We start from the raw sequence: 10455 nt of genomic DNA, 5'->3' as shown, positions 1-10455 counted from the left end.
AAACTTTAATAAATAAAGTTAGCAAAGTGGTAGGACACTTTAAACATTCTGCTGCCGCCTCCTCCGCATTACGTGAGAAAAAACTTCAGCTTAATATGCCAAGTAGGTCCTTAATTCAAAAAATACCACTCGCTGGAATTCAACTTATCGTATGCTGGACAGAATCTTAACAAATAGACAGCCTATATCAAATGTTTTACTTGATCGTCAACATAGCAATACTCAAATAGCCCAAAAACTTGAAATGACAGAAATAGACTGGATAAATATTGAAAAGTTAATTGAAATTCTAAAGCCCATAAATATATTGACAGAAATTTTCTGCTCTGAAAACTGCACCCCCGACATCCATAGTCCGTCCCATGATAAAATTTTTGGTAGAAATGCATGTCAGCATACGTTCCGTCGACTGCTTTGAAACCTTGAACGGTTTTAAAACTAAAATAGCTGAAAACTTTAAATCAAAATTGTACTTGCATAAAGAAAACATATTTGACGTTACACCACGAATGAAGTCTTCTTTTTTCGATCCCAGATACAAATCATTAAGACATGAAGATGAATCTGTTCGCAATGAGATACTATCCTACTTAAAGTCGGAGTTAAGTGCGGAATATAGCGTAGAGGAGACAGGTAAAGCAAAAAACATGCATCCGGTTAGGTTAAATTAGATATTTTTCATTAATGCAACAAATCCTAAAAGTTCTTTTGAGATGGAATGGGAATCTTATACCAGTGGAGNCACCAGTGGCAACTGTGCAAGTGATCAGCTGCTTCAAAGGTTGCAAGTTTTTGCAAATTTTGCGTTCTCGTACTTTTGTTGATATTTCGTCTTTTTGAGAGCGAATGCTGCTAAATTCTCAGAACTTTTGCTGCTGGAGAATTTTGCCTTCTCAATACAAGTACACACCCATTGTTACAGCCAAGCCAAGTGCCTTACTGCCAAAAAACGTCAATATGTTGGTATTTTTACATCAAAACCAAAAATTTATTGATTAAGTTTTAATGCAATTTCAGGGCGAAATAAACAAATTATGTTTTTTTTTCTTTTATATTTGTTTAAATGTTGTGTTTTACATAAACCAATTATTATATGTTAAAAAATAAATGAATACCTAAACTTCAAACTATAAAATTTGGATTTTTCCTTAAGCGCTGCATCCTAGAAAATAAACCAAGTACGTTTTCTATTTATTAAGGTCGGTATTGCCCATCCCTTAACCCTGACTCTGACACAAATTTTATTCTTCGAATACTGACCCTATTTACATTTGTAAATATATTTATTTTCATACATTTTGCATGGAAATATTTTTTGCGTGTTATGTTTTAATTGTTGTTGTTGCGTTTTTTGCATGGATATATATTTTGTGCGTTATCTACATATGTTTTAATTGTTGTTGTTGCGTTTGTTCTTTGCATTTGAGAGTACCGTTATATTTGTTTTCACTTGTTGTACGCTGATCTATGTTCTTCAGTTATTTGTAGTCTTTCGTGGTGTAAACTTCTGTGAATTGTGAACAATTGACTAATCAAAATGGAAAATAGTAATAAAAAGTTTAAAGTTTTGAGTGTTTCATCGGTGGCCCGGTAAGAAAAATATGAAATACATACATATGTATGTATATAGTTTTATGTTTTTTTAACTTATATGGCCTTGATACTATAGGCTTCCGTATGATATGCAAATGAAGTATTTTGAAAACCTTGTTGAGGGCATTGAGTCAGATGATGAAGAACTAACAGCAGAAGCTACTTCGAGCCGTGTAAACGATGATGGTGATATGTCCATATTACTTCCAAACATTGATGATGATGCCTCCGATATTGAAACCGAGGAATGTCCCGTAGAAATGGGACACGGAGGTGACTCAGACATCGAGGATGAGATCGAAGAAGAAGCTGATGTTCCAGAGAACCCAGAAGAGGACTTCTTCCTTGCGAAAGACGGAACAGAATGGAGCAAAACACCACCCAGTTTGCAACGCATCCGACAGCAAAACATATTTCGTGAAAGTCGTTTTATTGGCCCCAATCCGAATACAAAGCACTTGAATATTATTGATACTTTTTTGAATATCATGCATCCTACAATTCAAACAATTATTTGTAGAAATACTAATAGAAAAGGCAAAGCTGAGTACCAAAAGCTGGAACGTGGTCGAAATGTGGAAAAAAACACAAAGTAAGTAAAAGTAATATTTCCTGTGATCTTGCTTCTAATATAACCTTCCCAAAACTCTTCAGAAAATATGATTGGGTGGATATTACTCAGGAAGAACTCTGTGCATACTTTGGCATACTAATAGCAATGGGTAGTCATAACTCCAACTACGAGATACTTGAGTCGCTTTGGCAAAAAAATTCATTTCCTTTGTACCGAGCAACTATGTCCCTAAAACGCTTCTCAGATATTTCAAGGTTTATTCGCTTTGATCAGCAAGCTTCAAGGGAAAAAAGATGCGCAACTGACAAAGCAGCTCCAATATCAGAAATATTTGAAATGCTAAATGCTAATTTGCGTCAAAACTACAGACCTCGGGAAAACATCAGTATATTCCGTCGAAACCTGCAAAATATGGTGTAAAGCTGTGGTGGGTATGCGATGCAAAATCCTACTATCCCCTAACTGGGCAAATATATACAGGCAAATCAGGCAGCGAAAGAGAGAAGAATCAAGGAGAGCGAGTCGTGAAAGATCTAGTTGAACAGTATAAAAACACCGGACGAAATGTGACATGCGAAAATTTCTTCATAAGTCTTTCATTGGCAGATGCACTCACAAAATGGCGACTATCTATAGTTGGAACGATGAAAAAGAATAAAACATGTTTGCCCTCAGAGTTCAAATCCTCACCGCAACGAGCAGAACATTCAACAATATTCGGCTATGGAGAAGACAAAACAATTTGTTCTTAATAATAATAATAATAATAGATTGGCGCTTACACATATGTTAGTGTTTGGCCGAGCTTCTCCTCCGACTTGTGGTGTGCGCCTTGATGTTGACACACAAAGCGGAGGGACCTACAGTTTTACGCCGACTCCAAACGGCATTGTATTTTTATGAGAAGCTGTTTTTCATGGCAGAAATACATTCGGAGGTTTGCCATTGCCTGCCGAGGGACGACCGCTGTTGAGAAAAAACCAATTTGTTCTTATGTACCAAAAAAAACAAGGCAGTCGTTTTACTTTCAACAATGCCATGTGACAACACAATTTCCGACGTAAAACAAAAACCGAATATAATATTATTTTACAATAATACCAAAGGTGGAGTAGATGTAATGGATCATATGTTGGGGCAATATACCACGAAACGCAAAACAAATCGTTGGCCGCTTGCTGTTTTTTATAATATGGTCGACGTATCTGCTCTTGCTGCCTATATAGTATATTCGGAAAATAATCCGTCACGTTTTACATGTAGAAAAGGTAATTATGTTTACATATTTGCTGAGAGCAAAGTTGGATTATGATTAATTTTATTTATTTTTTTTCGCTAATAGGTGGACGCCGATTGTTTCTAGAAGAATTGGCGGAACAATTGTGTATGCCAACGATATTGAAGAGATCAAGCATTCCAAGGGTTGTCTCATATTTTCCAACAAAAAATGCAATTGAATGCATAATTGGTAAGCCGATTCATTCCTTGAAAAGCTCCACATCTGTGGATTTTATTCCAGATGAAGATGATCGCGGACATTCAACCATAAAAGGTGCTTGCTATATGTGCTATCACGAAGAAAGTAAGAGAAAACGCTCAACACGGAAAATATGTGTTCAGTGTAAGAAGCCAATTGTGTCGAGCATAGCAAAACTCAACCGAAATGTAATGGTTGTTGTAAGACTGATTAATATTTTCAAAGAAAATCTACAATAAAAACATAAATTATCCCCAAATAAACCCACCAACTTAATTTATTTACAAATGTAAATAGGGTCAGATAATGAAGAAAAAGTCAAAAATTTACTAAATATAACGGTATATTATAAAATTTTTTGAAACCATATTTTTTTTCAGAAAGAGCATACAAAATAAGCCACTGAGTGTAAATTATATTTAAATCGTGCCAAAAACATCAAATTTTTAGCTATTTAAAAAATGAAATATTTACATATGTAAATAGGGTCACTGTTAGCGTTAAAAGGAAGATTTGCAAATACCAGATTCCACTGTTCTTCTTCATTTATTACTTTCTCTCACCTGTCTTTGCTGGGACTATCAAACGCAAATAATATATGTACATATGCACATAAATACATTCTTATTATACATATGTATTTATGTACGTATGTACAAACGTTTCTTCACAGTAGAGTATTTAGCATTCCTACATACAGATATAAATACAAACTTACATTTTATATTTGGGTGTTTCCAGCGGAAGGTCCACCACGACAAAAAAAATAAAAGTTTTATATCTAACGTATTTACGGGCCGATTTGTCTGCTTTTTAAAATATATACTGGCTATGTAAGTAGAATCATGTTTGCATAAAATGGTCTTCCTAGGTGATGCCAAGGTCGAGATATTTCGAAAAACCGTATTTATGGTCCGATTTGGTTCGAATTTGGCGTATGTGGTTGAAACATAATAAATCATAGATTTCCAATAAATTGACCCTGAATTGGCGCTGAAGTCAAAATATAAAGTATATTCTACATAAAATACATGTTTTATTTGCGTTGAAAATTCATTTAAAAGCAATATTAACAAAAATATAACGATGGAAATTTATGTCACGTGACGCCACGTCACGTCACGTTTCACACTTGGGGTTGTAAAAGAGAATTGAAACAATTTGCATTAATTCAAAAAACTCTAAAAACAACTAGAATTGCTCCAAATCATATTAAAATAAGTTTCATGAAAATAGCCATCCACAATTCGCAGAGTTTTGCGATTTTGTAAGAAAAGAAAAAATCAACTTCCATTTTTTGTCACGTAACGACACTCTCTTTAAATGCTTATATTTCAGGACCAAGCAGTTCGATTGATTTCATTTTTCGGTTAAATATAGAGCTAATTATGTGCTATACAATGGCCCAAAAAAGTTAAAGAAAACAAATGGTATTCCTTTTTTGTATCATATTGAAATCGTACGACTGTCACGTGCGCCACCATGGGAATGCCCATATAAGGTTAAAATAATTGATCATTCATTCTTTAATGATTATAGTGATCAGAAGTCCTTTATATATGAGTCTATACGAACCGGCCGAGGATCAGGGGATAATGTAGTTGTTGATCTACGTGCGCTTCATTACTTGCCTAACGGTACAATTCGATACAAACTAGACCTCAAAAAAGACTTCATCCCATTACCCCGTCGTCGGAAAAAAATCCCTCCAAAAGAAATTTAAAAAAGCTTTTTCTATCTCGTTTAAAAATAAAAATAAATAAATTTCAACATTTACAAGAACTAAACCAAGTTTTACCTAAAGATTGTCACAGTTTTTACGATAATTTGCCGTATGAAACTTAACTTTTACATATTTAATGCCTAATATTTAATGATATTATAAAATATTTTTAAGATAATTTGTAAAATTAACTATCTAATTGCAAATAAACTGGATTACGTTGCTATCTTTGTATATATTTTCAATACCGCGTATAAGATTGAAATGAAAAATATCGCATCAGCAATACCACGTACATGAAAAACAGCGATTTTTACAGCTTTTTAAAATCCTTTCTTTAATATATTGCCTCCACAAAATTGATGATACCACAGTCGAATAGTAAGTATGTTCAGTTTATAAACAATCCAGTACTTTTGACAAAAATCAGTTTTCTTGCTCTCCTGTAAAATTTCAGTACCATTGTATACGAGGTATTGCATTTGGCGTATACGAGGTATTGCGCCCCAAGCGACGATTTGTCTAAACATTTTTTCAATATCTGCAGTGAAGACGGTCCAGTATGCATGATTGAATGCAGAGAAGCATTTTTATTTGTCCTACACGAATCATCAAACACTACTCAAAATTTGGTTGTACGGCTCTGGCTTTAGGACGCAATGGAGTGGTAAGTAATATTTTGTATCTAGTTTACTTATATTCTTTATTTCTACCATATCTCCAAGGTTCTTATACTCATTCATGAATTGTTTGTATTGAGTTTTTAGTTTACCATTACCTTTAAACCGTTTTTCCAAAGAGAAAAATCGTCTTTTTGCGTGTATGGATGACTCTCCTATGTCCACGTTTAATTTTAAAGTTATTTTCAAAGTGATCCTTACATTTTATTTCCTCTGTGGTTTGAAAAAAAATCGTTATTTTCGATGGATTCAATTTCCCAAAATTTCTTTAATTGGTCATTTATGACTTTCTCTTTGCCACAATGAACTAAACTTGTTTTTTTATTGGCTGATCCATATATTAGCCATCCTAAGACGCTGTTTTGGAAGCGATAGTTCTTATTTCCAACCATAATTTTCTCCTCCTTTAATAAATCAAAGAATAAATCGGCACCTTGTAGTATGTCAATTTTACCTAGATTGGCAAATATAGGATCTGCAAGTCGAATGTTGTTTGGTAATTTAGTAATGCTTATAGGTTCTGAACGAACCTGTGAAACTATATTTTGTACTACAAATGTATCGATATCTGTTCCAAAACTATTAATTAAGGATTTTATATGCAGATTTATCCTTTCATTTGTATTAGTTTGATTTTATCTAATGCCTTCAATAGTAAGTGACAGATAAGTTTAAGCTTATTTCTGAGTTCTTTTTTTATTAAGAGCACTTGTGATCAGCGTTGCCGTTTTGCCTAAATTTAAGCAAAATTGCTTAAGTTTTTCCTGCCTGTTAAAATGTTTTCTTCGTTTTGCTAAATAGTTTTATTAAAATAGGTAAAAAGGATAATTTTTCTCAAAAATTCATAGTCAGAAGAGTTACTATTTCAATAAGTTTTTCACAATATTTTAGGTAGACTGTCATCCAGATCCCACATAAAGTTCCAGCAAATGTGGCTCTACGCAATTCCCGATCTGCGGTCGTCGCATTTTCAAACCTTCGAGTGTACTTCTGCCATGAAATCGCTTCTCATAAAAACCATTTGCCGTTCGGAGGCGAACTAGAACTTTAGGTCCCTTCATTTGCGTGACAAGATCAACACGCACATTTTGGATAACATGATGCCTAACTCGTTTTATGCTTGCATTCAAAAAACTAGCGAAAGGGCAGATAACTATTAGAGGAGTATGTATTGAAAGCCTGAAAGAATAGTTGCGTTCGACAAGTCAAAAATTTGTAATAGTTTTTCCAAATTTTTACTGGATGGCGTTCGATAACGACAAAAAATTATCCAACACACAAAAATTGAGAGAGCAAGCGTTCATTTTGTACTGGAAAAATTTTACTCAGCAAAAATTATCCAACATGAAAACATATGATCACAAAACATATGGTTGCAATTTTTGTAAACACACAAAATTGCATTTTTCGAGTTTTGGTATTTATATGCTTTCTGGCTGCCTGCTATCTGACCTTATGATAGCGCCAATGTTCCTGGCGAACATTGAACGTTCACTTTCCCCTTTTCTTCCATGGAGACAACATGAATTTCAGTTTGTTTACAAATAAAACATAAACAAAGTCAGCTGGTGTGTCTTCTTCTTCCGGTTTTTGCAAGTGATGGCTAATTTCCTGTTCGTTTACTTTTTTGCTTTTTCTTCCCTTTGGGAGAGAATTTTCGCTTACTCTCTTCATTTTGATTGTTGGCTGGTGTTGGCTAATTTTGTTATCGAACGCAACTAATGTGTAATAGTTTTAAAATTTAGCAACTGTTAGGCCCGATTTCAGATGGCCTACTTAAGTAGAGATTGTTGATTAATTTCCACTATTCCTTTTCAGATCATACATTTAGTCTGCACTTAAATGGCCAATTTTGCTATTTAAATATGACATATGCAATCAATCCCACCAAATCCCACTTAAAACAATCAGCTGTTCAGCAGAAAATGTAAACAAACATGCAAATGCAACAACAATTTCAAGGAATAAGCAGCAGTGCTGCCAATTGTTTGGCATATTTAAACAAAGTTGATCTGAAACCCAACGAAAGCTATATGGCATTTAAACAACAATCCACTATTAAACTTAAGTGCCGTTTAAATATTCATTTGAAATTGGCCCTTATATTATAACAATCTTACTTTTGACGACGAAACTCAGCCTTAGAGAGCCTTTACTTACTGACTTGCTTACTTTTTATTTCTATAACCAAATTACCAAGCTCAGGAAGAAATAAACAGTAACTCCAGGCATTTTTCGTTTTAATAAGACCCGATAAATAAGTTGCTTAGTTTTAACGGGATTTGTCAAACTTTTTGAAAGTTTTGGTTAAGCTTTATTTTCGGGCGCGGCAACACTGCTTGTGATCCATTATCGAGTAAAGCGCGTGTCCTTACAATTTTTCCATCACGCGCTTTAATTCCAATAATAGCAGTGGCAAGTAAGCAAATTTTACTTTTGATATCACCCGCATTAGACTTCGCAATCACACTTTTTGCTTTTGGTTGCTTTTCTTTTTCTTTGTGAAGTATAAAATGATGGCTACCTTTACAATTTTTGCATTTAACCCAGATAAACCCGAATTATTATTTTTGGTGTAGGGTGTAATGTTGCTTAAGTAGCCTTCAAATAACTGGGAAATTATATTTGTTAAGATTTTACCCCCGCCCCCGGGTCACAAAACCCCATCCTTCTGGAAGGTGTTTGGGATAATACCACAATAACTTTTTATAACATTTTTTTCTTTAGTAAAAGAAATAAATTCAACATGCTAGTTGCTTTATTCATACCTTTTTAGAAAAAAAGGAAACACATAGATAAATTGTTATTACGATTTAATTTTTTTGTGGTAATTTACATATAATATACAAATATTTGTTGCTTTATTCATAGCTTTATTTAAAGAAAATAAGCAAATACATACATAGAAAAATGGTGTTACATTTTTATTTCCTGTGGTAATTTATAAAGCAATCAACATGCAATGTCACATTGCATTTAATGCATTTCGTCGTTGCTTTTTTTGAGCTCTTGCGACAACCAGTTGTTGCTTTTTACATGTTGGCAGCAAAGGTAAGCTGCATACATAGTGGTCTTTGCCATCATATCGGCTATCAATCAGCGCTGTCTGGCTAGCTCGACCTCGCCGCGAAACTATTCTTTTGTTAGACTCCAAAATGGACCATTTAACATTTTATTTATTTTGCTCATCTCGCAGAACAACGAGGTCCACATCATCCTCATATCGGTTGTATAGCTGCCATGCGTTTTGTTCACTTACATCTATTAGATGAGTAAGGAGAGGAAAGTACCACTTTTACCTCTTAACCCACATCTATATAAAGAAATGTTTTGATCTGCTCTGTCTATTCCTCCCATGTATTGATTATAATTATGTAAAACTTTAGGCTGGGTAACTGAGATATTCTTCTTTTTGGCTCTCAAAAATCTCCGAACATTTTTTACAGGATGAACAGAATCAAAATTTGTAGCCATCGTCACTATGCTATTGACGTTCCACCTAGTCAAGCATATTCCTGAATGGCGGTCAGTGACATATTCATAAGATCCCCTTTCCGTCTTTTTCATAACATCAATATTGGATAAAGTGCAGCTCGTGTCAATTCGATTTACTCTGATAGTTCCAATCGCCTCAATGTTTCTCTCTTTCAGATCATTCAATAGATTGAAACTTGTGAACAAGTTGTCGAAATATATCCGGAATGGAATTTGAGGAGGAAGTTGATCCACGTATGTCATAACTACAACATAACCAAGTCCTTTGTCTTGGTAGTTATTTGTGCCGGTTGTGCGCCTTGATATGGATCCAACCACGATAAGTAGCCACTTGACGTACCCCCGCACCAAAATTTCATTCCAAAACGGATAGGTTTGCCTAATAATGGATACCTGTTATGCATGCTTTATGTTTTTTAAATCTTACTCATATCACATACCTCTTATAAATTGCGCTGTGGCGTCCAAAATAAGGAACCATCGACTCGTCTACGGAATGATTTTGTTCGTGAGGAGAAAAGTCCATAAATCTTTTGTTCAGCATATCCAACAATGGCCTTATTTTAGCAAATTTATCAGTTGGGCTTAGTTTGTCGTTGTCACATACATGTAAATTAGACATGATAAACTGGAAATGGTTTCGAGACATAGCATCTGCAACCAATGTATTATGGCTTTCCAAATTTGATTGCCAATACATATGTTTACGTGGAACTTTTATGTAACCACTAAGCAATAAAATCGCAGTGAAAGTTAGAATTTCATTTTCTGTACAATTGCCCTCTCTGTTATGTTTTTCTGCATATAAATTGGTGTTTTCAACAAAAATTTTAACAACTTCCTCGTCAATAAAGTAACGAAAGTAGTCCAAAGAAGTTTTGCCTTTTTCCGGAATGCGCGTTACCATTGATGC

The 10455-nt window shown here is 34.3% G+C and overlaps 1 protein-coding gene across 1 annotated transcript; it reads right to left on the bottom strand.

Annotated features, from left to right (window-relative positions):
- Nucleotides 1-4325: 4325 nt before the first annotated feature.
- Nucleotides 4326-10449, bottom strand: LOC108359731 (piggyBac transposable element-derived protein 3-like). Its single transcript, XM_017611702.1, has 3 exons — nucleotides 9983-10449; nucleotides 9582-9921; nucleotides 4326-4334 (listed from the first exon to the last, which is right to left on the bottom strand). The coding sequence occupies exons 1-3, from the start codon at nucleotides 10447-10449 to the stop codon at nucleotides 4326-4328; spliced, it is 816 nt and encodes a 271-aa protein (XP_017467191.1).
- Nucleotides 10450-10455: the final 6 nt, after the last annotated feature.

This window comes from Rhagoletis zephyria, unplaced genomic scaffold, assembly GCF_001687245.7.
Source record: "Rhagoletis zephyria isolate East Lansing unplaced genomic scaffold, Rhagoletis_zephyria_1.1 Rzeph_scaffold_00445, whole genome shotgun sequence".
In the NCBI taxonomy this organism is placed as follows: Eukaryota; Metazoa; Arthropoda; class Insecta; order Diptera; family Tephritidae; genus Rhagoletis; species Rhagoletis zephyria.
This window is presented reverse-complemented; position numbering and strand designations above follow the sequence as displayed.